The 27,487-nt window shown below is 37.2% G+C and overlaps 1 protein-coding gene across 4 annotated transcripts in view; it reads right to left on the reverse strand.

The window, feature by feature from the left end:
- ERP44 (endoplasmic reticulum protein 44) overlaps positions 1-27,487 on the reverse strand; it is a 92,974-nt gene that overhangs the window by 3,114 nt on the left and 62,373 nt on the right. For all 4 annotated transcript variants that reach the window (XM_077912694.1, XM_077912695.1, XM_077912697.1 and 1 more), the window contains exons 5-10: positions 26,162-26,346; positions 24,817-24,932; positions 22,272-22,329; positions 20,623-20,739; positions 16,534-16,645; positions 15,436-15,577 (exon numbers count right to left, since the gene is read on the reverse strand). In XM_077912694.1, the coding sequence (XP_077768820.1) occupies positions 15,436-15,577; positions 16,534-16,645; positions 20,623-20,739; positions 22,272-22,329; positions 24,817-24,932; positions 26,162-26,346 (730 nt within the window). The remainder of the gene's footprint in view (positions 1-15,435; positions 15,578-16,533; positions 16,646-20,622; positions 20,740-22,271; positions 22,330-24,816; positions 24,933-26,161; positions 26,347-27,487) is intronic.

Consider the following 27,487-nt stretch of genomic DNA (forward strand, 5'->3'; position numbering starts at 1 on the left):
GGTCCTTTCTCAAGATATAAACTGAGGTCCTTGAGGGCATTCACTGCCAGTGGAACCAATTTTACCAAAATAGTTTAAACCAGGGTGTAGTTTTTCTATGGTTTTGGTTTTTTTTTTTTTTAGCAAAAGGCAAAATCTCACAACTTCTTCAACTATATGGGTAGCTCCATTGGATAGCTTAACATTGTGAAAAGCCCACTGGATAGCTTAACATTGTGAAAAGCAAAGTATTTCTCAAGGCCATGAAACTGTCCCTCCTTTTTAGGTTGGAAGAGGTCTTCATACACCACTAAAGCATTTTCTTTTTTAAAAAAATATTTTAGAGAAAGGATGCACACACGTGAGTAGAGGATGTGGCAGAGGGAGAGAAGCAGCCTCCTCACTGAGCACAGAGCACCAGTGTGGAGCTTGATCTCAGGGCCCCAAGATCATGACCCAAAGCCGAAAACAAGTCACTGAACCAACTGAACCACCCAAGCGCCCCTAAATTCTGTTTAGTGGTGAAAAAACTTTTCTTTGATAGTTTCAAAACATTCTGAGGAAAACAATATGAACACCATTCATTTATATTAACATTATTCCTCTAATTACCAGTCACACTATGAGCAAACTTGCAGCACAGAGACATGCCTTACAGCAAAAAAGACTAAAGCATATCCACCTATCAGCCTTTTTTTCTTTGTAATTATTTCCTTGAGTTGTATCCAATAAAGAATATAGATCTTTCTCAACTTACAAGGGGGATACAGCCCAATAACCCTATCCTACATTGAAAAATCCTAAATGGAAAATACATTTAATATATCCAGCCTACCCTAAAATGTGTTCAGAACACTTAAAATACCCTACTTGAGCAAAATCATCTAACACAAAGCCCATTTTATAATAAAGTATTTAATATCATGTAATTTGTTTAATTCTGTACTGAAAGTGATAAACAATGGTTGCATGGGTATATTAAGTGTGTCAGTTGTTGATGCCTGGGACCATGAGGCTTACTGGGAGCTGTGGCTCACTGCTCACCACCAGCAAAGAGAGTATCTTAGTGCACATCACTAGCCTGGGAAAGAACAAAATTCAAAGTACTAACTGTGTATTGCTTTTGCACCACCATCAAGCAAAAACATTTTAAATCAAACTATCATAAGTTGAGGAGAAATCTGTTGAGTAAATAACTTTTCTAAGTGTGGGCAAGTTACACCTACAAAACATTAGTTCTTGTTGCTACTTGTCTACTTGTTCTTTGAAGTCTTGCCAACATGTTTCTTTTGTATTAAAGTTTGTTTTACTATGACAAATAAAAAGACACCTGCATTTTAATTTCCATTTCTTCAGAAATTAAGCATTTTTCCACAATTTTTATATTTCTGCTTATATGAATTCTCAGTCTTCTACTGAAATCTTGAAATTTTTAAAATGCATTATAGATTTTAATTAGAAACCTTTCCTCGTATCTCTTAACAAGAATTAAAATGCAGGTCCATAAACACTTGACTTTGGTAGAACTGCCTCACTTTTTAAATCATCCTTTTTTGGGAGCAAAGAATAGCTGGCTTGTGTTAATACTCCTAGTTTCTTTTTATCCTCTCCTGAGGTCCTGCAAGTGCTGTTTCTTCCCTTCAATAATTCCCACTGAGATGTACCAACCAATAACTTCATTGTACACCCATTTTGGCTCCCCACTAGCTCCAATGCAAGAGACCAGCAGGTGCCAAATGCACAGTTTACAAATACAAATGACTGTCAGGTAGCTGTATTGACAGAATGCCTCTGAAAGGTTCTCTGGTGCTGAAGAAATTGCACATGCACTAAAGATAAACACTCAGAGGAGATCAATTTAAATTTAATATGACATCATCTACTGTCACCCAAGCAAAGTGCTACAATATTTCCATTCAAATCAAAGAATGGTCTCTAATATTTAAGATAAAGGCTCTGTTAAGTTTATTATTTTATAAAATCCAAAGACAATCCCAATCAACAGTGTAACTTGCGTTTGCTAGTCAAAAAATAATTTATGATTAAATCTTAAATGTAACAAATTCATAGAGAACACTGAAAACAGATTTTTTCCTAACTTGATTCTTTCCCCTTGTCAACAGATGAGAGAATTGTAGCAAAAGGCAAAGGGAGATACAATGAATCGGAATTGATGGGTAGAAAAACAGATTACAAAAGAGCTCTTATGTAGCTTGTGGCCAGAAACTATCCATCATTATTAAGTAGCAATCAGTGAATCACAGTATATTGTCAAGAAAACAGACAACATGGTTATGTGTTAAAAAGGAAAATAAATGGATCCTTGCCATTATAAATTCTATTGTATTTTCATACTTTAGGGTACAGTTCTTCCTAATTAGAACACCTAAGTGTTTCTTTCCTACCTTCCAAACACTTTTCTGTTTGTTTTCAATTTTTATTTTCAGGTGATGCAAAATTTAGGGACAATGAAATGCACAGAGGTTAAGTATCATTAAATGAACTTTGACATATGTATCACAGTGAGAAGCATTTTTATTTTTAAAAATTAACACACAGTGGAATTTACTCTTCCAGGCTTATAGTTCTGAGTTTTAACATATGCATATAACATCTAGTTACTATCTCCACAAATAGGATACATAACTATTCCAACACCCTTTTTTTTGGTAAGACCCTCTACTTCCCCCTAACTCCTGCCAACCACTGATCTGTTCTCTGTTCCTATAATCTGCCTTTTCCAAAATGACTTGTACTTGGAATCATACAGCATGTAACCATGAGACTGACTGGCTTCTTTTATTTAGCATACTGCTTTTGAGATTCATCCATTCTGTTGCATGTGTAACTCTTTTCCTTTATTTATTGAATAAGCATTCCACTGAGTGGATATACCACAATTAGTTTATCCTTTCACCCGCTGAAGAGTATTTGGGTTCTTTCAAGATTTTGGTAATTCTGAACAATGCTACCACAAACTTTTGTACACAAGTTTTTGTGTGAACGTTAAGTTCATTTCTCTAGGAAAAATACTAGCTTATATGGAAGGTATATGTTTAACTTTTTAAAAAACCTGCCAAATTGTTTAGAGTAGCTGTATCATTTTGCAACCCCACCAGCAATGTATAAGGGATCCAGCTGCTCCATAGTCTCACTTGGTATTTTAAGTACTTAAATTTAGCCATTCTAAAAAATATATAATAGGATCTCACTGTGGTTTTAATTTGCATTTCTCTAATGTCTAATGATGTTGAGTACCTCTTCATGTACTTATTTGCCATTTGTATATCTTCTTTGCATTCTAACAGTATCTTTAATGGAGCAAAAGTTTTTAATTTGTAGAAAGCCAATTATCAATTTTTTCTTTTATGGATAGTCCTTTGGGCATACCAAGAGCTCAGGTCAGAAAGAGTTTCTAATTTACTTCTAAGAATTTTACAGTTTTACCTTTCACATTTAGGTCTACAATCAATTCAGAATTAATTTTTTATAGGAGTTGTTTCTTTTATGGTATGAAGATGTTAAGGTGGTACAGCGTCATTTATTGAAAAGATTGTCTCCCTCCATTGAATTGTCTTTACATCTTTAAAAAAAATCACTATTGTGTGCCATTTCTAGACTCTCTATTCTTTTCCACAGCAACTTGTACCTATTTTTTTCACTGATACTACGCTATCATAAATATTTTAGCTTGTATTGTAGGTCTTAAAATCGGGTATTATGAGTCTTTTGTTTCTTTTTCAATTGTTTTGTTTCTATTATTCTAGTTTTACCTCTCCATATAAATTTTAGAATCAGTTATATCTACAAAAAAATCTTAGATTTTGACTGAAATTGCATTAAATCTATAAACTTGAGTGACATCAACATTAACAGTATCAAGTCTTCTAATCCATGAACACAGTATGTTTCTCCATTTATTTTTGTCATCTTTGATTTCTTTCATTGGTGTTTTGCAGTTTTCTGTTAGATGTATACATAGTTCTTTTTTCTTTTTTCTTTTGGAGCCTATTATGAATGGCAGTTTAAACGTTTTTGGGTTTCCAAATGTTTGTTGTTAATATATAGAAATAAAAGTGACTTTTTAAAAGATGACCTTCTATCTTGCTGAAATCACTAATTAGCTGTAGGAGCTTTCTTGCAAATTTATTAGGCATTTCTACATACACAACCATGTTGTCTACAAAGAAAGTTTCTTTCTAGTCCAGACACTTTTTTTGGTTACTTTTTTGTCCTATGATACTTGCTTGGACTTCGAGTATTGTACTAAAATACAACTGGTGAGAGTGGTCATCTTTTTTTTTTAATTCAATAAACATATACTGTATTATTAGTTTCAGAGGTAGAGTTCAGTGGTTCATCAGTCTTGTACCCAGTGCTTATTACATCACGTGCCTTCCTTAATACCCATCACCCAGTTACAGAATTTCCCCTTCTCCCCAGCAACCCTCAGTTTGTTTCTGAGAGGACATCTTTATCAAAAACAATAAAATACTTAGGAATAAATTTAGCCAAGGAGGTGAAAGAGCTATATATTGAAAACTGTAAAACACTGATGGAAGAAGACACAAATAAATGGACAGATATCCTGAGTTCATCGATTGGAAGAATTAATATTGTTAAAATGTCCATACTGCCTAAAGCATAAAGCTCTCTACAGATTCAGTCCAATCCCTATCAAAGCTCCAATGGCATTTATCACAGAAACAGAAAAAATCCTGCAATCCGTATGGAACCACAAAAGACCCTAAATATAGCCAAAGCAAAAGAAGTCTCAGGCAAGAAGAACAAAGACGAGGGTATCATACTGTATGATTTCAAAATATACTATAAAGCTATAGTTATCAAGACAGTATAGTACTGGTATAAAAAGACATAAGCCAATGGAACATAATGGAAAGCCCAGAAATGAATCCACATATTCATAGTCAACTGATCTTTGACAAAGGTGCCAAGAATACACAATGTGGAAAGGATGGTATTTTAAAGAGAAAGAGGATGAGCAGAGGGGAGGGGCAGAGGGAGATATATATTTTTTAATATTTATTTCAGAGAGACTGTGTGTGGGAGAGGGACAGAGGGGCTAGGAGAGGGATAAACAGACTCCATGCTGATCCCATGACCCTGAGGTCATGACCTGAGCCAAAACCAAGAGTCAGCCACTTAACTAAATAAGTGACTACTAGAGAGAGAATCTTAACCAGGGCCCACACTCAGCATGGAGCCTGATGCAGGGCTCGTTCTCATGATCCAAGCTGAAATCAATAGTCGGACGCTTAACTGATTGAGCCACCCAGGCACCCCAAGGATGGTCTTTTAAATAAATGGTGTTGGCAAAATTGGATAGCCACCAGCAGAAAAATTAAATTGAACCATTATTTCACGCCATACATAAAAATCAACTCAAAATGGATTTAAGATTTAAATGTGAGACCTGACAAACTATGGCCCTAAAAGAAAACAGGGGAAAAGCTTCTTGATACTGGTCTGGACAATTATTTTTTGGATAGGACCCCAAAAGCACAGGCAACGAAAAGCAAAAACCAACAAATTGGTGGCATCAAACTAAAAAGCTTCTGCACAGCAAAGGAAACAACAGAATGAAGAGATAACCTACAAAATGGGAGAAAATATTTGCAAACCATCTACCAGATAAGGGATTAATATCCAAAAAAACAAAAGGAACTAAAGCAACTCAAGAACAAGAAAACAACCTGATTTAAAAATGGGCAAAGGACCTGAAAAGACATTTCTCAAAAGAAAACATACAAAAAGCCAACAAGTACATGTACTGTTGTGCTCAATATCACTAATCAGGAAAATGGAAATCAAAACCAGAATGAGCTATCACCTCACACCTGTTAGAATGGCTTTTATCAAGAAGACAAAAGGTAAGTGTTGGCCAGGATATGGAGAAGAGGGAACCCTTGTACACTGTTCGTGGGAATGTAAACTGATACGCCCACTATGGAGGTATGGAGGTTACTCAAAAAATTAAAAATAGAACTACGATTTGGCCCCCAAATCCCACTTTTGGATATATACCCAAAGGAGATCAAGGCACTGTGTTAAAGAGTTACCTTCACTCCCATGTTCACTGCAGCATTACTCTTAATAGCCAAGATTGAGAAACAACCCAATATCCATCTACTGATGAATAGATAAGGAAAATATGGCATGCACACACATATTGTTTAGCCTTAATAAAGAAGCAAATCCTATCATTTACAACAACATGGATGAACCTGGAGGACATTATGCTAAGTGAGATAAGCCAGACACAGAAAGACAAACACCGCATGATTTTACTTATATGTGGAATCTAAAAGAGCAGAACTTACAGAAGCAGAGAGTAGACTAATAGTTACAAGGGACTAGAGTGAGAGAAAATGGGAAAATGTTGGTTAAAGGGTACAAAGTTTCAGCTACAGGAAGAATATATTCTAGAGGATCTAATGTACAGCATGGTGACTACAGTTATTAATACTGTAGTGTATTTGTTAAGAGAGTATGTAGATTTTAACTTCTCACCAAAAAAAAAAAAAAAAAAAAGGTAAGTGAGGTAATGGATACATTAATTTGCTTGATTTTGGTAATTATTTCAGTGTATACATATAACAAAGTAATCACATTATACACCTTAAATATCAGCAGTTTTTGTCAACTCTACCTCAATAAAGCTGAAAAAAAGAGGGGGAAGACAAATAACTTGGGGTAGAGAAGGATTTGAGCCAGATGTCTGGAGAATATGAACTAAGAGATATAGGAGATATAGGAAGCACAGTGAGATGATTAGAGTTACAAGGTCATATGGAGTTCAGGCTACATCCTGTCGTGGTGAATCAAAACCACATCCATGCAGAAGTTTTGGCAGGGCAGAGGAAGAAGCTGGTATCCGGAGAGGGGATGGAGCAGATGTGAAGTGAGGAGCCAAGAGAAGAGCTCTGGACCCCAGAGGAAGGGAAGGGAGTAGCTGCCCCAGCACTCTCCAGCAGTGCAGGCCAGCTGCACCTGGTTATGTTCCTATAGTTTCCAGCACAAACGCTTCACTTTTGAGCTCCTTGGAGTGAGTTTCTGTTCTTTACAACTGCATACCCTCTGACAGCAATAGAGCTACCCAACAGAACTTACAGTGAAGACAGAAAATATTATCTACGCTGTCATATTCAGTAGCCACTTCCTACATGTGGCCACTGAGCCCTTCAGCACCTGAGAAACTGACTTTAAAATTTTACATCATTTTAATTAAAACTTCACTATTCATACAGGGCTAGCAGCTAGCTATCCTACTGGACAGCACAACTCTATGATTATTACTACAAGGGCTCAAAGAAAGACAAAGACAAGACAAGAAACAATCAGTAAAAAAAACAATGAAAGAGCCAAAAAAAGAAAGGAAAACTAGGGTGGTGTGTCACAGAACTCAACCAGGGGGTGCTCCACTGCACCAAAAACTACAAGAGTCTTAATGAGGACAAGTTTGGTAAAGTTCCATTAGTAGCAGTATGTTATTTGCTCACGGGAAAACCTGGATTCAAACAACAAGTCAAATCCTGAAACAAACCCATTAGGAGGAAAACTAGCCAATAAAAGTAAAAGAAAAAATTTAAATCACATGGGAAGATGTTTATGTGTGGATAAATTAAAAAGATAATTCATAAAATAGCATGGCCCTGATTATAACACGCACATGTGTCTAGATCTCTGGTTTGTGGATTTATGGGTGATTTTTAATTTATTCTTTGGCATTTTATTAACTTTCAGAATTATCCACAAAGAACATAAATTTTTTATACTCAGAAATAAAGGAACAAATGATATCTTTAATGCACACATACACTAAAACAGTAAACATCTTTGCCTGGTTCCTGATCTTAATGGGAAACTATTCAGTCTTTCACCATTAGATATATTAGCTGCAGGTTTTTACAAATATCTCTTATTAGACTGAGAAGTTTCCATAAACTCCTAGTTTGTTAAGCATTTTTGTTATGAACGGATGTTGAATTTTGTTAAATGCTTCAACATGTATTAATGTGATCGGTTGTTTTTTGGTTATTCATTAATATGCTGAATTACACTGACTGGTTTCTGAATGTTGGACTAGCCTTGCATATTTAGGATAAAGCTCACTTAATTTTACATTGTTTTTTCTATATTGCTGGATTCAATTTCCTTTTTTTTTTTTTTTTTTTGAAGATTTTATTTATTTATTCATGAGAAACAGAGAGAGAGAGTTAGAGACAGGCAGAGGGAGAAGCAGGCTCCATGCAGGGAGCCCAGTGTGGGACTCAACCCCAGGACCCTGGGATCACAACCTGAGCCGAAGGCAGATGCTTAACCACTGAGCCACCCAGGCGTCCCTGGATTCAATTTCCTAATATTGTTTACTCGACTTTTTAACTTAACTTATATAACAATGTAGTACAAACTCATTTAATGTAATGTATTTACATTTAATGTATTGTATAACAGTATTTTGCCACTTAAATTACCTAACCTCTTTGAGCATCAGCTTTCTGATGTATAAAATGAAAACGATGCCTGCTTACTTAATTGTATTGTTTTTATAGTCTAATGACTTGGATTTAAATCTGATTATTTCCTGTAATACAGGCAATAGAGCCTTATCACAATACTTAACCATGTATCAGACACTAAGAGCTACAGATCTACACATTCATTTAATGACCACAACAGCCTTATGAAGTAGATACTATTAGTATTCCCATTCTATAGATGTGGAAACTAAGGTATAGAGGTACTAAGAAATCGCCCAGAGTGATAATAACTAGACTGGCAGTTAGACTGGTAAGACTGGTAAGAGATTGGGATTAGAATCTAAGCAGTCTGGATCTAGAGTCTGAGCACCTAATTGTGAGCTATATTTGCCTCTTTACTGACTTGGCTTTAGTAAAGTTACTAAATCTCTGAGCTTAAGTCCTTCATTGTAAAAGTAGAAATAATACCCATTTTATATTCTTCTTCCAGAAACTGAGAATACACATAACGTATAAAGTGGAGCTGCTACAGGGTCTGCCTCTGTCAGAGTTTCATGTCTATTTTGCTGGCAGGGCCAAATAAGGTAAAATGTAGTGTAACGACTTATAAACAGTACTTATAAGAAGGTAATGAATGTAAGTTTTATGATAAGCATATCACATGAGAGTAAAAATGGTGTTTAGGGACCCAGCTCACTGTATATACTGCCCAGTGGCTGACAGGAGAGACACATTCAGAGAAATCACAACTACAGAGGTGAAGAGGAGAGGAGGAAAACCGGGAGAATGGCCAGCTGATAAATACTAGGACGTATTCCAGATGTGCAGATATATATCCAAGTAGTCAAATACTTAAACATAAAATAAGCAGATTAAACTAACAGCAAATTAATCAAAACATTTACTGAACATCTAATGCTGTCATAAAGCAGTTGGTATAGCAAGAGATAATAAAAACTAAATAAAATTTGCCTTTTAAGAAGCTCTCTTCAGTACCTGTTTTTTCCACTTAAAAAAAGCCTCATGGGGTGGGAAGGGGAAAGGAACCTCTAGATCCTGAAGAACAAAACTAAATTTTCAGAGTTAAAAGAGACCTAATGGTGACCTGGTTTAAAAGTTTTCTTCTAAGGGACACCTGGGTGGCTCAGCAGTTGAGCGTCTGCCTTCAGCTCAGGGCGTGATCCCGGGGTCCTGGGATGAGTCCTACGTCGGGCTCCCTGCATGAAGCCTGCTTCTCCCTCTGCCTGTTTCTCTCTCTCTCTCTCTCTCTCTCATGAATAAATCAATAAAATCTTCAAAAAAAAAAGAAAAAAAGGTTTTCTTTTACCTATCTCTCCAAGTGTTCATCGTTCCGCCCAATTCCTGTTTTGCTCCCTCCAAATTCAAGAAGGCAGGCTAATTTGTCATAGCAGATGAATTTGTGAGATACGCACCCCCATCTTTAGTTTTGCCCTGCCCCTCTCATCTCACCACAGCCGCCCCTCACCCTGCCACTAATGCAGCCAATCAACTGCTTCCAAGTTTCCCAGACCAAGTAGTTTAAGGAACTATGATAATTTTCAGTGATTTCGTGACCTGGGATAAATGACCTAGATCCCAGAGCTAGGGGAGGCGGCATTATGGAGCCTGTTCCATTTTCCCAGGAATGACCTGAAGCCTGTTCTGCTTTTTCCCATCACCGGGGCTCCAGCGGTAGGTAGTATCTATGTAAATTTTACCAAAGGTGCAGATGGGAAGGTATTTGCTGGTCACAATTTTTTAGAAGGGGAGTTTCTCCTGAAAGTCCTTCAACAGCCTTCTACCACACCCCATGATCTAGTTTCTTCTCCTGGGACCGTTTCCTAGACCTGCCCTTAGGTGCTCTTAGCTCCCTAAATTACCCTCCATTCCTTTTCCTCTACCTGTAAAACCTTTCCCTTTACATTTGGCAAGGAATCAATCTGGTCCATCTACAGGGCAAACAACCGAAGATTCACAGATCCAAGATTTAGTTTCAGGTACAAGTACTATTTCTTCAAACATCTTTCACATTCACACACCACTTTTCGTATGCACTGAAATGTAACTGCTTTGACATGATACATCAGAGCTTGGGACCCTGGATTCAGTATGCTGGGACACAAATCCCAGGCCTCCCGCTAGTTAGCTGTGTGGCCTTGATGGTTATGTTACCTCCCTAAGGCTCAGGTTTCTCTGAAATAAGGGAGAGGGGAACAGAACACTGGTAGCACATCCCCCTCCCTCAACCCCATGCCTACCTGCCATGGGAGGGCCCTGTGTGCCATAAATCTGCTTTCTTGCTCCTTATCACAACCACACTTCCTCCAACTGACCCCAGAAATGCTGAGTTACTAAAATAAGAGTAATTACAGTAATTTATGGAAACTGGTTATCATTTAAGCTTTAATTACCATGCAGCACAATAACAATTATGCAAGCTATTAAATGTGTCAGATTCACTTTGCTACATATTTTATTTGATTTTTAACAACAACATCTATTCACATAGGCTCAGTTTGTAGCTCACGCAGCATGTGCCTCCTTACAATTAAAAAAATATTAGAGTGAACAGTGCCTAGGAGGGAAAATCAGGCACCTAAGGGAGAAATTAAGTAATTTGTTTCGAAGAGCTTCAAGTATAGTCACTTCTATCTCCCTCCCTACTCACAGGATTAAACACTTGCAGGATGAGAGAGAACTACTTCTCATTTCCAGATTTCTTTTGAGAATCTTACTGGCACAGTTTCTTTTTATACCAGGGCATAAGTAGAATGCTACCAGCTGACATACGAGTTTTTCTTGGCCACGTGCCCACCTCTTGGTCCAGTAAACTATAGTTGGAGAATAGGGGGACTGGGTCAGATAAAGAATACACCTACTTGGGTTCTCTGACCAAAAGACACCAAGATGGAATTAGAAGTGCCAAAGTAGCACTGGAGAAGAACTGGAGAAGAAACTGGAGAAGAAAACAAAGCCAAGATGGAAATCCTCACAGATGTCCCTTGAGGTGTTACACAGGGTTCCTAGGAACAAAAGCCAAAGTTGGGCAAGGTCTGGTTGCTGACTGGTAGTAAAGTCAGTATCCTGTTGACTTCCACTAATATGAGACTTTATAACTGGGGCTAGAAGTCTGCAATGAAAGCAAAGAGGTAAACAACCAGAGATTTATCCACTATGAGAGGTAGGGAAATGTGCTGATAACAACTTCATATAAACAATCCATGCATAAGGTAGCATTTTTAATGCCAAGCACAGTCTCTCTGCCTGGAAGCACCTGCAGAGAGCCCAGACACTAGAATTACCCTTTCTTAAAAAGCTCATTCTTTCAGCCTGAGCTTATAGCTTCAGGAAGCAAGCCTAAGAAATGAGAAGAAGACACCCAACCAGACATTTCCATCTAGCCCAAGAGTCAATGCTCACAGGCTTGCTAAGGGGACTGTAGGAGTCCCACCAGGATGCTAGGAAGATCCAGACCTTTCAGGTGGATTTCTGGGTATAAGTACTCTTCCTCGTAAAATCCAGCATGGTCTTGCCTCTCATTATCCTCTTGCCTTGTCACTCTCAGTAAAAGATCTTGTTTCCTTAGCCACAGTTAAAAACGAGCTGGACAGGAACCTCTGCAGTCTTCTGCCGCTGTCACTAACACCAGAATCCCCAAATACCCCCAAAGAAATGCACCTTTCCTTTCCTCTTTTTCTCATGGGAAAGAAAGAAGGTTCTTTCCTTTGCATTTCATTCCCTCTGTGCCCCTTACAGCTCTGCTTGATCAATTAGCCCCTCTTTTTTCTATCTTTTCAATAACTCTTCATTCAATCCATCTGATTCTTTCCCACAAGCATTTTATCATGGTTAGTTTCCTGGACCCCAAGGGGGTAAAAAAAGAAAAGTGAAAACCTCCCATCATCCTATGTCTCTCTCTCTCGAGCTATCCCCCTATTTTTCTTTCCCTTTAGAGGTTAGCTTCTTGCGACAATTTTAATTGTCAAATTTTCATTTCCTCATCAAATAGTACTCTGATTCACTGCAATACAGCCTTTTTTGGGAGGCAAATCTAATCCTTCATCCTCCTGATTAAGCATTCCTTCCTGCTAAAAGTGCTCCTTCCTCAATTACCATATTACTCTTTTCTGGTTTTCTTTCATTTCTTTGATACCTTCTCCTCCTTAGTCTTTTACATATTTCCATCTTCTGTCTTCCCTTTAAATATGGGTATTCATCAGGGTTCCATGCTCAGCTTTGTGCTAAGTAATCTCATCTGTTTCAGTAACTACAGCTACATCCTTATGTGTTCAAGACCCCACGCCCTTATCTCCTTGTTGAATCCTGGAGCATGTAAACTCCCTGCTAGAAACTCCTCCTTTGTGGCCCACAGGCACCTCAAATTCAATATGCCAAGAAAGAAAACTCATTACCTTTCCCACAAAGCTGCTCCTCTACTGAGTTCTCTAGCTCAGTTAATGGCTAACCCACTTAGCTGTGCCAGTCAGATTCCTGGCCATCACTCATAGCTCTCTTCTCCCATTTATTAAGATACCAAGTCCTCCTATTCCACCTACAAAGTATCTCAAGATTCCTGCTTCTCTCTAGCTTTAGTGCTACTGCCAGAATTTATTTAGGTAATTTGTTTATTCAAGAATCATCGCCTTGTTATCTAGCATCAGCTCTTGTTTGGATTACTCATCAGTCTCCTCGATTCTGTTTTCATTCCCTCTCCTCTATTCTCCAGTTTACAACCTGAGTGATTTTTTAAAATAACCTCCGGATTCAAACCTTTCACTGACTCTACAGGGTTTTCAGGATAATGTCAAACTTCCCTACACATCACAGGGCTTTCATGAGCTAGCTACTGCTTGCTTCTCATAGCCTCATCACTCAGTACCCCCCCTCCCGTCCATGCATATTCAGCCACCAACTCCTACTTGTTTCTGCCAACATCCCCCTTCTCCAAGCCCTGTCTCCTTCTCCATCCATGATGAACCTGTACAGAACTTTAGGACCCACATTAGGCATTTACATCCCCAGAGCTTGGATCAAGTATCTCCCTGTTGAGCTCTGTTAGAGCCCTTCTCATATAATAAAATACAACTGCCTGTTACTCTATTTGTCCCCTTTTCGTACTTGGTTGTGAGTTTGTTGATGGCAAGGACTCAATCTTAGTAAACTTTAAACCACTGGTTTATATGACTTGGTTTATGTTATACAATGACTGTCATACAGAAGACCTGGATCTCACCCATATGTGGAATTTAAGAAACAAAACAGGATCCTAGGGGAAGAGAGGGAAAAAATAAAACAAGATGAAATCAGAGAGGGAGACGAATCCACAAGAATCTCTTAATCATAGGACACAAACAGGGTCGCTGGAGCAGAGGAGGCTGGGGAACGGGGTAACTGGGTGATGAACATTAAGGATGGCACATGATGTAATGACCTCTACCTCTGAAACTAATAATATATGTTAATTAATTGAATTTAAACAAAAAAATTTTTAATTTACTAACTGACAAATAGAAGAAATGTGGTATTCCTATTTAACAAAGTATTATTTACCAATAAAAAGGAATGAACCTCCGGTATTTGCTAAATATTGATGAACTTTGAAAAAGTTATGCTAAGTTAAAGAAGCCAGACACAAAGAATCACAAATTATATGATGCCACTTATATGAAATATCCATTACAGACAAATCCACAAGAATAGAAAGTGGATTAGTGGCTGCCATGGACTGTAGGAAGGTGGAATACAAAGTGACTGTTTAATGGGTTATGGGATTTCTATTTAAGATAATGAAAAAGTTCTGGAACTAGTACTAGTGATGATTGTATAATATTATGAACATAATTTATACCACCAAATTTTACTCTTTAAAATGGTTAAAATGGTAAATTTTATGTTATGTGTATTTATTTTACAATAAAAATTTACAGAAGACCTGCACAAATATTTAATGAATTAATAGGCCAAACGGTATTATTCTGAGTATAGGCAAAGTAAAACAAACAATTTTTTACTACTGTATGGGTCATGACACAACCTTCCTCTCTCATTAATTTTCATAATAATCCCATCAGGTAAGTTGTACTACCAACCATATTTTAAGTGTAAAGAAACAATAATAGAGAAGCTAAGTGACTTGACCAAGGTAGGACTCAAATGTAGGTCTGCTATACGGTAAGACTGAGAATCTTCTATCAAACAACTACATCTCTATAATGAAATACTGAATAGTGAGTGAGGTAACTCATTCTGCCATAGGATTTCAAATCATCCTCTGTGCAATTTAATCTGTGGACATAAAACAGGGTACTTATATAAATTTAAAAGAAAAGGTCTAATTTGAATTAATCTTGTTGCTTAAAATTTTCATACATGAAGAAACATCTCCATTTTTAACCACCAAATTTAACATTTCAGCTGATAAAAATCTAATATCTGTTGCAGTTACAAGGGTTACATATTCATTAATACAAAGAAGAGCTGAGAATGGATAATTGAGAATGGAATCAGAACACTTACCTGTTCTTGGAAAGGTCTGTAGCTGTATACCCACAGAAACCCGTAGTCATGGCCATCTTCTGGCTCTTAAATCCCACAAATGAGCAGCAATATTACCAGTAACCTTTAATCTGATATAGGACTATAACCTACTTTCCCTGACATGCGGACAAACACCAAATTTCAGAACTAATTTCTGGAAGGGCAAAATTTTCTTTTAGCGGTTTACTCCAAAGCATTAGGATCACTTAATGCTGGCATTTCTATAGGAATATATTATAATTCTCACACTCAATTATACCACACTTTAGAGTGAAAAATAAAACCTTATCCATCCAAATAACAAACTATTACTAGTTTAACACAGGACTATTTAAAACATTCAAACAATGGTTTTAAGTTCATTTTTGAGACACATATCAGTAAGTAAAAAAGAAGGAAAAAAAAAAAGAATACTTACAATACATCCCTGAAGTCTCCAAAAACATACATATGCCTAAAGCTGTCAATAGCTATGACAGGACAATCTGCTGGAGTTTTCTGTATGTGCAGAAGAGGATGTCTAAATTTGTCACAGTCAGCATGTAAAAAGTTTATTGTACCTTTACAGGAAATAGAATTTGGAGAGGTAGATTAGAATTTTCTTGACTATAGTCTCATAGGATTATAAGTTCATGAAAAGTGACATACTAATTTAATTAATTTTAAAAACCAACATGCTTTAGAGTAATATAGGTCACAAAAACTACAACCTAAATATTATAACATTTAAAAGAGGTAGAATTTCAGTACTTAGGGCAGAGTATAATTTCCTTAGAAATTATATGAACTCAACCTGAATTCAAATGCTATAGTGAATTTTTTTAGTTTTCTTTAAATGGGCAATTACCTATCCAGGTCTCAGTTGTGAGCAGTTCATGAAACTGACATATGAGCTGTTCTCAAGGGACCATCTTCACAGAGCTCCTTCCAGTTCCTACTGGTTGACATTTAATATAATTCAACCCCAAAATACTTATTCAGTGATTAAAGAAAAAAAAAAAAAAAAAGCATTGCTCTATACAATGCCCTCACTTTATTTTGTTTGACTTGCTTCTCTAACTACAGAGGAAAAGTGGGTGAAAACTCAAATTCCTTTCTGACAGTCTAGAGAACTCCACAGAGAACTACTCAACATTCTTTCATTTAGAAGTAAATGTTAGACTGTGTGAGTTCGTTTGGTGATATCTCTGGGACGATCCATCATTAGAAAGGGACTGCTCAAGTATCAAAAGTGCTGGAAGGAAAAACTAACATTGTCCACTCATGACCCCCCTCCTTTCCATGCTATTTGATTTCAGGAGCTATTAATAGTTTGTTTGTTTTTTAAAAACCCAGTGCTTCATATTATCTCTACTAATGCCTCCCACCCCCATGTTGATGTGTACATTCAGGGGTTGAGTAGAGTTAACATTACTTATAAAATTTTTTAACCCAAATATGTTTACATTGATATGAATGTAATGGGGGAGGGGAGGGACAGAAGAAAGGCTGAAAATAAACACCTTCATCTGTCTACCTTTTTCACTTATTAATTGTCGGGCTACTTCATTCTGGAATATTTCTAAACTTTCCGTATCTTCTTTCATGTGGAAGAGTATGAGAAAAGGCAGTCCTTCTTCTGTCAATTCCTGTATGCAAAAGTATTCAATAAGAATTATCAGGCCTTGCCATTGTTCTTGGTATGAACAATCTGACCCCAACCCATGTCACATGCATAATGACTGCAACATGCCAGAAAAAAAGGTCCAAACATTAGCCTTAATGGAAGAAGGAACCCAAGCCATCTACCTGAAGTACCGAGGTACTCAGAGGATCCACATGTCCTACTCTACTGCTGGAACTGATCTGTCTTAAAGTAACCACTTGGGCTGGTCTATCAGCTCCTTCTAGATGAAACCATGACATTTAAAAACTGACCAAAGGAGGAACTATGCTGGTTCTTGATCAAGATGCTGATTTTGGGGTGGGATAAACATGATTAGTATTTTCATTCTTCACAAATAACACTGAAAAACTGAGTGACTGCAGCAGCAACAAATAAATCTAACTGACTGGGAAACATGATTCCTCTAAAGTTTATTACAAAAACCACTCCATTTACATGACAACTACTTAAAGCTGCAAAGTGTTTGATTCAGAACAAAAGACAAAAACCCCACAAGATTTTACCTATACACAATGCATTGACGTTAAATTATTAACAAGGACCTGCTACTATATATGTGTATATGTCTATACAAGGTATGGACACGAAAGCACCTCAAAAATTATTGAATGCCTTAAAAACTTGTATTATTGTTACTGGAGAAAATCAAGAGAAACATGATGTATATAGATAGCCAACTTATTTATTATCTGACAAATGCTAAGTTCTGACTCATAAGAAAGAGCCCAGAAAGGGCTTCATAATAAAATTATTATAATAAAATTATTTCCATCAACTATCCTTTTGCGTGTCTCTCTGTAATTTAAGAATTGTAGCAGCAAAAAACACAAACATCCTTTATGCTAAAAAAACTGAAACTAGAACTTATCTTCTTCTAGGACATGAATTTGCTTAATGGTTTCCGTCTCCGTGTTGCAGCCTGTTACACTCATATACAGAATAAATTATTAAGCTTCTTGTCACATTTACCTTTTTCAATTGAAATATAACTCACATACCATAAAATTCATCATTTTTAATACAATTTGGCGGGTTTTATTACAGTCACAAGGTTTTCAAACATCAACACTATCCAATTCCAGAATGTTTGCATCACTTCAAGAAGAAAACCCGTACTCACTTGTGAGCAATTGCTCTCTGTCTCTCTTCCCCCGCAGCCCCAGCATCACACTGATCTTTTAGCAAGCGAACTTACAATTTCTTCCTCCTTTCTTTTGATCTCTTCAGCTCACAATTTTTTTCTTTTCCCAACACATTCATTGCTTCCACTCCCATGGTTCTGTCTTTGGACTCATCTGCTCTAGCCTGGCAACTTCAACTAGAGTCCAGCAATCTCCAGCACTACTAACTGGTTCCTTCTCTATATCCAAGCCCAGTTCCAGTCCTCAATCTAAGTCTGGATTCCCAACTTCCTGCTCAATATCTCCATTTCGGTGGTGGGGCGGGGGGGATCTTCATTTCGCAGCCCAACCAGTGCCTTCAACATTCAACATTAAGGCACAAGCCCCTCCTCTTACTTCCCTATTTCCATGAGTACTTCCACTTCTTCTTTGTCCTTTTTTTATAGGATCCAAACGCCTCTTCTAGGAAGTCATCCCTGATTCCTACCCATTTCCACCCAAGGTAGAAATGAATTCTCTCCTCTATTTTAAGAGAGAAGTAATGAAGAGATGAGTAGTTTGAATACATCCATGTCAATTAGCCTGCTGTACCAACTTATATACATTAATATAGTAGCTGGTAGTTTATGCTGCCTGGGCTTTCATGTTTACCTGTGTCCACACCAACATATTCTTTATGAAATCAGTATTAAAAGATTCAGGAGAGGGTTATCAAGACAATCAACATTAGAGGTTAACAAACCTTTCCTGGTAGTTTAAATGATTTTGGGTTACAACATGAAATAAAAATCTAAAGAATTTTAAATGTGACTACTATGGGGGTAGGCAGGGGAACCATTCTTAATTGTTTAAGATTTTCCAGGTCTATACCTTTCAACTCTGTTTTAGAAACGATTCCTGTAAGAACTGCCAACGTAAAAACAGTATGGATATTCTTTAAAAATTAAAAATAGAATAGCCATATGATCCAATAATTCCACTACTGGGTATTTACCCAGAGAAAACAAAAACACTAATTTGAAAAGATATATACACCCTATATTTACTGCAGCTACTTACAATAGCCAGACTATGGAAGCAACCCAAGTGTCCATCTACAGGTAAACAGAGAAAGAAGAGGTGGTCCATATACACACACACACACACACACACGTACACATAATGGAGTACTGCTCAGCCATAAAAAGAATAACATCTTGCCATCTGTAACAACATGGATGGATCTAGAGGGTGTAAGGCTACATGAAATAAGTCAGTCAGAGAAAGACAAATACCATATGATTTCATTCATATGTGGAATTTACAAACAAAACAAATGAGCAAAGGAAAAAATAGACAAATCAAGAAACAGACTCCTAACTATAGAGGACACACTGATGGTTAGCAAAAGAAAGGGGGTGGGTAATGGGTGAAACAAGAGATAGAGGGATCCCTGGGTGGCGCAGCGGTTTAGCGCCTGCCTTTGGCCCAGGGCGCAATCCTGGAGACCCGGGATCGAATCCAACGTCGGGCTCCCGGTGCATGGAGCCTGCTTCTCCCTCTGCCTGTGTCTCTGCCTCTCTCTCTCCCTCTCTGTGTGTGTGACTATCATAAATAAATAAAAATAAAAAATTTTTAAAAATTAAAAAAAAACAAAAAAGAGATGGAGACTAGGGAGTACACTTGTCATGATGAGCCCTTGGTGACGTATGGAATTATTCAATCACTATACTGTACACCTAAAACTAATATAATGCTATGTTAGTTATACCATAATTTTAAAAATTAATTACAAATTACAAATAAAATTAATCAGATTTTATTACAAAATAAAGAAAAGAATGCGTTTTTGGGGAAAAAAAATGAACATGAACTGCCAAGGAAGGTAAATAATTGGTGATAAGTTCCTAAATCTTTCTAAGCCTCTGAGGACTAAATAAGCTAATGTAATCAACAAATGTATTCAGCTAAACATACCCAAAGCCCAGAGAACGAGGAAAGGAGCAGGATGTTCATCTGACAAACCAGGAGAGTGTGCAAGTGAGCAGGCTTTACTGGAGCATAACCGCACTGGTCTAGGTGTTGCACAAGTGCAGAGCCATAGTACTCAGGACAAGACACCAAACAAATCACAGAGCCTAAAGTAGCACCTGACCCTTCACAGGACTGTCCACCCCTGACCAAGTAGGTGGTGGCTATACAGGTATGTGATAATTGGAACTACATACTTAAAGTCTGAACTACACACCTGCAATTCTTTAACGTGTAATACATCACTCTCTTATGTACCTCATAGACACAGCCCTTGGTACTTGTTCCTCCAATATCAGACTCTTGGTGTTTTGTTTTTGTGGGAGGGGTAAGAGTTTGGATGGACTGCATTTCAGGAGCATGGGATCACTGAGGTCAATTACATGGTAATATCTGATACTGCTTTCATTATTATAATGAAAGAGAACACAATTTCATTCTCTGAAGATAGGAATTAGAAAAACCTTTTCCTGGCAAAAGATTATTCACTGTATATAATTAATTATAACTAAAATCTGCAGAGCACTGCTTCTACAGGGCGCCCCCTTAACCACTAGATAGTATCAGCATCACCTGAGAAGCATGGTCAAACTCATCTTCAAGGCTACTGCAAGAAGTGCAACAGAGGCGTTCTGGGACAGCAAAGGCAAAGAGCCAGTGGCCTCCATTATGGAAATGGCTATGACAAGTTCTGTTCACTGTGTGATTCGTACAGCTGGTAAAAGTGTAGTAAAATAGTAACATGGCTGGAGGAAGCTTGCTTTTTCAGAAATCTGAATTAAAGATAACACATGTCAGAAAGCCATACCTCTCCATTTTCAAATGTTATTTCTCGAACAAGAGGAACACATTTATCTTGAATCCAATTGTAAGTCCCATCGAAATTTGTCATAGATCCCAGGTATACCATATCTGGAGCAGAATGCTGTTACAAAAGCAGAGGGAAAAAATTAAACAACAAATCTAACTTGTGCTAGCAAAAATGCATTCTCAAAGCCATCTATGAACCCAGAAAATCTACAGAGTATACAAAAACAAAAACAAAAAAACAAAAACCCCAAAAGACAAAAAACATGGAACTTCCAAGAAAGAGAGCCATACAATTCTGTATCCAACCTGTGATGTCTAAGCCTTCTGCTTTTCCTCAGATCTGAGTCAATTAATTGTTTATCAGTATCTTCACCAATGGCAGGCAGGCATTGTGAAAAAGAATGATCCAGATTAATTATTTTAGCTATCCCTTAGAGTTGAAAATGTTGGAAGAAAGTTTGGAAACTTCCAGGAAAAAGGCTTTGAGACATACAAGATACTATATAAATCCAAAGCATTGCTATCTCTAATATTACCTACAGTATCTCTTTCTACATTTACTCAAAATCAGTATTTAGGAAGTGCTTAAAATGAGGACAAAAATAATAGCTACTATTAACTGAGTAAACTTACCGTGTCCAAGCACTGTTTGTTGTAACCATCTTATATATGTTCACTCATTGAATCCTTGAAACATCCCCATAAGACAAGGACTCTTATAATCACAGCTATTTTTATTAATGAACAAACTGAAGGATAAAGAAGCTTAGAGGCTTTCCTGAGTCACACACCTAGGAAGGTGGCAGTTTTGACATTAACGCGGAGTCTCATTCCAGAGTCCGTGCACTTAACAACCAACTGTACTGGATTTGGTAATCTAGAGACAGTCACACTATGAACCTATTAATGAAATGCACTTGCAGAAAATAGGCAAATACCTATCTGAACTCAGAATAGGAAATGAGCAGTCTAAGCAAAAAATTCACTCACAAGACTACATAAAAATTAAAAACTTCAGCGTACCAAGACACTGCAAACAACATTAAAATGAAAACTATGAATCAAAAAAATATCAATACACTTCTATTTGGAATTGTGAAAAACTGCAATGACAGAGCAGTAGGTCAACTGAGATGACAAATATTGTGATTTCTGCCTTTTGGTTGTGGCTACCATCATCTGGGTCAGAGCAACTACTTCTAAGTTCAGATACACTTAACTTCTTAGCCAAGGGTTAAAAGCAACTTAGTTGCTCCCTATTGTCTGGCAAGTATCAGGTTAATTTATACACCAGAGACCTTGGAAGCCTGGCTAGTCTGACCCAGGCAGGAGTGATGATCACAAAACACTGAAGCCTTTTTTGGAATTTAGGTCACATAATGAACGCAAAACAGAGAGGTGGGTAAGGCCTGGGGATCAGGAGATCTCTAGTCCCAGCTTGACCACTAAATTCCTATGTGATTTTAGGCCTATGTGTCCCCATCTTTACCTTGAAAGGTTTGAATTAGTACAAGACGATGACTTAAAATTCCTTTCTGTACTAAAATTCTATGATTCTGTGAATTAACAAGTATAAAACCACAGATTATACTATACATGTATTTAAATTATATTTAAAATTATATACACTATGAAATAGCAACTTACCCCCGGTGGTTTGTAGATTATGTTGTCTCCACTGTATCTTTCTGGTTTTGAAACAGCTCTAATAGGAAGAGAGAAGAAGTAGTAATACCTTTTAGACTAATAATAGCAGTGATATACTTGAATGAAACAGAGCTGGCTGTTTTGCAATGTATGTATTGCAATGATTTGAAATAACATGCTTGTCCATCATCTTTCCTACTCATATAGACTATCCAATACCAACAAAAGCATGTATTTGAAGGGAAACTTTAATATGAGGCAGATTTTTTTAAGGGAAAATTTTAGTTAGCTGTTTTTGTGACTCAATGTTTTATAAGTTTGGGTTGGCAGTTTGAGCACCAAAAGGCTATTTTTGACCCCGACTGTTTCCAGTAACTGGGGATCAAGGTCATTGATGTGGTCACATAGATCAATCACAAAAACACATTACTTGCTTCTAAACATAATCACAGATTCTCTACTTTTTATTTTTTAAAACTGGACTTGTTAAAAAAAAAAAAGAAAGAAAGAAAAAGTGGATGAGCTGAAATAACCTATATCATTAGAATATAATTCTACAATAACCAATTATTTTGTTCTATTTGTTCACTGTTATTTCCTATGCCCTAGTACAGTATCTGGCACATAATAGATGTCTGACAAATGTTTGGTGAGTGGATTCTACAACAAATTCTAAGTCAAATAGGTAACTTTTTTCTCTTTTTAAATTATATTTGGATTAATTGAACACTGATTTATCTCCAGTTTCTGACTAGAGTTGTACAGGATGGAGGTACAAGGGATGCTGAGACTGACTGATGCCAGTGGAACGAAAAGGGAGAACATGCTCCATCCATCCATTCGTTCACTCACTAACTATTCACTAGGTGCTTCCTTCGTACCAGGTATGGCCTTAGCACTAAGTACACAGCAGTGAACAAAACTGACAGCATCTGTGTTCTCACAAAGCTGACATTTTGGTGGAAAGAAAGACAAGCAAACAGATATATTTATTTATTTGGGTGATCAAAACCCAAAAAAAAAAAAAAAAAAAGTGCTCTGAAGAAAACTAAATGGCTAAAGAATGGCAAGTGGGATGATGGCAATGCTATTTTATAAAAAGTCATCAGGAAAGCTCTTCCCAAGGAGGCAATACCAAGGAGATGCACTTCAGAACCCGAGAACAATAAGGGCATGGGCCGTGGCAGAAGTGCCTGCAGTGTGTGAGGAGCAAGCATGTGGCTTGTGGCCCGAGAGCAGTCACGCAGTCATGCAGAGAGCATGGGGGGGTCAGGGGAGACAGTCTTCGCTTATTTACTCCGACACTGATCTCCCAATATCACTGATAATGTTTCCAATAAAACACATCCACAAAATCTACAGAAGCATTAAAATAAGGACAAAGGTCACACAATGGAAAAGGACATACTGTGCCAGAAACCCAGGCTCTACTCAAGATCATCACTAAAATGGAGTCTAACAGTTACAGGCCCAAGAAAAGAGAGAAATAATACTGCATCAAGTCAAAGGATGGTGGAGAAAACCCCCAGTGTAAAGAAAGGGAAAGAACCATAGAACGATTCCATTTTGAGAGGGAAAGAGAAAGACAGGAAGAAAGTCAGAGAAGTCAGAAAAATAAGAAGCAAACCAGGGGGATTCAAGGTAGCCTAAGTATAGACACAGCAGAAAAGGACAAGGTAGTTGACTGTCCCAGCCTTTAGAGAAACTGAAGAGCATTAGAGAATGAAGAAAGGTCACTGGACTTGGTAATTAAGAAGTACTTTGGGACTGTGCAGAGAGAAGTCTCACGAGAGTAATGAAGGCAAAAGTTGGATAAAAGGGTACGGATTTTTCACTGGTTAGAGTTTAAGAAATTCAGGGTGGCCAAGCATAAATAATCTTTGAAAAAATTAGAAATGAAAAGAAAAGGACAAGATTTTAGCTCAAGAGACAGAACAGAAAGGTCAGGAAAGAGAGAATCATGTTTTTGGCAAAGGAAAAGTAGGTCATGAAAAGGGTCAGGGTGAAAACACAGGGAAGTGAGGACAATTGATTGGTGAATGCCACAGAGGATCCTGGAAGGATGGTAATAAAGACACAAGAAAAGATGCTAGCCGTGGAAAAGAGTTCTGTTTCTCTGGGTCAGGGAAGACAGAAGAAAAGGTGGTGGAGAGCCAGAGATTAATCAAGACAACTAAGCCCATGCTGCTTCATGAGAAAGACCAGGAGTTGTTTCAGTTTGGAAACCCACACATTAGCACTTCGTGTGAACACAGAATAGTGTTAGTAAATGAACTGAATAAAAGCATGAGAAGTGGTTGTTAACTTGTCCATTCTTTTTCACTTACCCATATTCTGAAATAAGAGATAGTACCAAAAGAAGAATTAACAGACTTTTAAACTCTTAAAAAGAGGTCAGAAATATGTGTAAAGAAGGCTGGTTAGTGACTTTAAGGAACTGAGATCATTTCTGGAGAGATCAATTTCAGAAAATGACCACACCTAACAAGAACGTAACATGGCAGTCAAGCCGACCCACTAACACACTCTCAATTAGGATACTTACCCAAATGCAGAAAGGAAGGCACAATCATCATGCAAAATATTTGCTACTCTTTCAAAAACTCTATAGTTTTCTGAGTCCTTTTGCTCAAAATATCCAATGATATTTCTTTTGCTGCGCTGTAAAATAAAGTATGTAATTATTTTACAAACATATACAGACATGCAAAACATGTTATCTCATTCACCCAACTGGTTCAACTATCTACAAATGGGGAAGCACTATAAAAGCATATTTGGATTTTAACACCTAGTCCAAAAGACTGCATTAGATTGAAAATAATCTTACCTCCCATCTAATGTAATCATAAACATTTCCTTCTAGCATTTTAACTAATCAGTGATAATCTGTTACTCAATAAGGTGATGAATTCCTAAGTAAGGTGACTATTCTTAAAACTATACATGGATTCATAACGTACGACCTTTGGTAGAGACTCCTTCCTGGGTCTCTCACACATTCCTACACAGTTAGGTATAGCCAAAACCAAGCCCTTGACCACTCATGATCCAGGCCATTCCTCAGGGTTGTGCTTGTAGCAAGCCACACGGCAGTGTGATGTAATCTCCACCTGGGCTGAAGCACAGGCATACCGCTGGCTCAGAAACAGGACTTCTCTGAGGCCACAGTTGTCCCTCGACAGAACCTCCAGAGTATACAGGCATCCACCTCCAGAGGACTTGGGGCGGGGGGAGGGTGACAAACGCTAACGTGGTCTCGTTGTTTGCTAGGATATGAGCAACAAAGTCTTTTATCTCTGACCCAGGAGCCTTATGCCTTCTGACAGCATCCATGAAAGGCTAACTTCATAGCTGGTGAGCAGGATAAAAGTCAAATCTCAAACTTGAAATGACAACCTACAGCCCAAACTCAATACCTTTAAAAAAAAAAAACAAAAAACAAAAAAAAAAAAAACTACTTAGTATACAACGGAAAGGGTTTTTATTAAGGAGGGCTATTTTAGAAGACACTAGAAGTTATACAAAGAGCTGATATGGAAGTAATTAGAGCAGATATCCTGAGGGTCTCCACTAAGGCAAATATGGAGACCCTTGTGGCAGATGCCTGACATTAACTTCTGTCTTCACAACTCAGGCTACTCTTTTGCCCTTAATCAATTTAAATCAGTGCAGCTCTACTGTATGCTACATATTTTATCCAAAGACTCAATAAAACATGAGCATTTCCCTGGAGAATTAATTCAAGAAAAATTTAACTCTCTAAGTATGTAGATGTCAGATCCACTGCAATGAACTCTAAGAAAATGTCCAGATTATTAGATCACATAAGACTTTGTTTATATTAAACAGGCAATGTTCATTGGATCCAGTAAAACTTAACAACTTACATCAAGAGTGGTGATTTCTGCTAAGTCATGAAGTTCTTGAACAGGGTCGCTTTTCTGTTGCCTGATGTAATCTGCAAGAGCTTTCACTGAGCGCTGGCCCCTATATTCTCTCTTCATCATCATCCCATTACGAAATAATTTGAGGGTTGGGTATTTGCTTATCCTGTACCTCTGGGCTATATCAGCTAAAAGAATAAAAAACAAAATTAACTTCACTCTCGTACTTGCTCTGAGTGAGCACATTAGCCCAACAGTCAAAATTCTTACAATTATTTAGAGAGAATATTTTGGCTCATATCAGTGTTAGAAAAAAAATTAATCGTGACAAGTTTATATTAAGTTTATACTGATTAAGAGGCCAGGCTTTGGACATATATATTGCCTGGTTTAAATATCAAATTTGCTATTTACTTGCTATGTGAACTTGTAAGTTGTATCAACTCTGTTAGGTTCTCATCTGTTATGTAAAGGATAACCACACAGGGTTGTTTTAAGGACTAAATGAGATAACACAAATGCATGACTCAGTAAGTTTAGTGTTTGTAAATATTATTATATATATATGCCAGAAAATAATTAGAATGTGCAAAATTCCCATTTTAAAAATAGTTCAACTCAAAAAAAAAATAGTTCAACTCACTCTATACTTGTGAGAATCTCTTAGAGCATTTAATAAAAGAAAATTAAATTTAAAACTATGCTCAAAGGCTAAAAATATTAGATTCTTTGGCTGGTAGAAATAATTCATAATCCCAAATATACAAATTTTGTGTAAGCTAATACAATAAAGCCCAAAAGTCAGCAGTATACACTTAAAAAAAAAAAAAAGTCCCTTATGACCTATGGGTATATTCTCAGGCAGTGTAGATTTTAAAAAGAACACACACACAAATCCTTGAAATTAGCGTGTATGTTCTCAAAATAAGAATCTAAATCAAACTGTATGCTGATCTCATTTGTAGAAATCACAATTACTAAGATACAGACTTAATCAGAATAGAAAAGCCTTTAAATATTTCAGCTGTTATTTCCAAGAGGTGGCAAATAACAAGAAATCAGCATCTTGTAGGCACTAGAAAAGCTCAAAGGCCATGCTACTCACATAGATGAAAATAATAAAAGATACACTGAAGTTTTAAACTGAAGGAGGCCTGAGAGGGCACTGAAGTGACCTAAAACAGGTAGCAGGTTGTTTTCTTAACTGAGTTGTAAATGAGGGCAGAATTCTAAAGTGTTGGCACAAGAAACCAAGAAAATTCTCTTCCCCCACCTCCCATTTCTAGTGGCTACAAAACCAAACCAAACCTATAAAACCACAATAAGGCT

The sequence above is a fragment of the Canis aureus genome, chromosome 10, assembly GCF_053574225.1.
Source record: "Canis aureus isolate CA01 chromosome 10, VMU_Caureus_v.1.0, whole genome shotgun sequence".
NCBI classification, from domain to species: domain Eukaryota; kingdom Metazoa; phylum Chordata; class Mammalia; order Carnivora; family Canidae; genus Canis; species Canis aureus.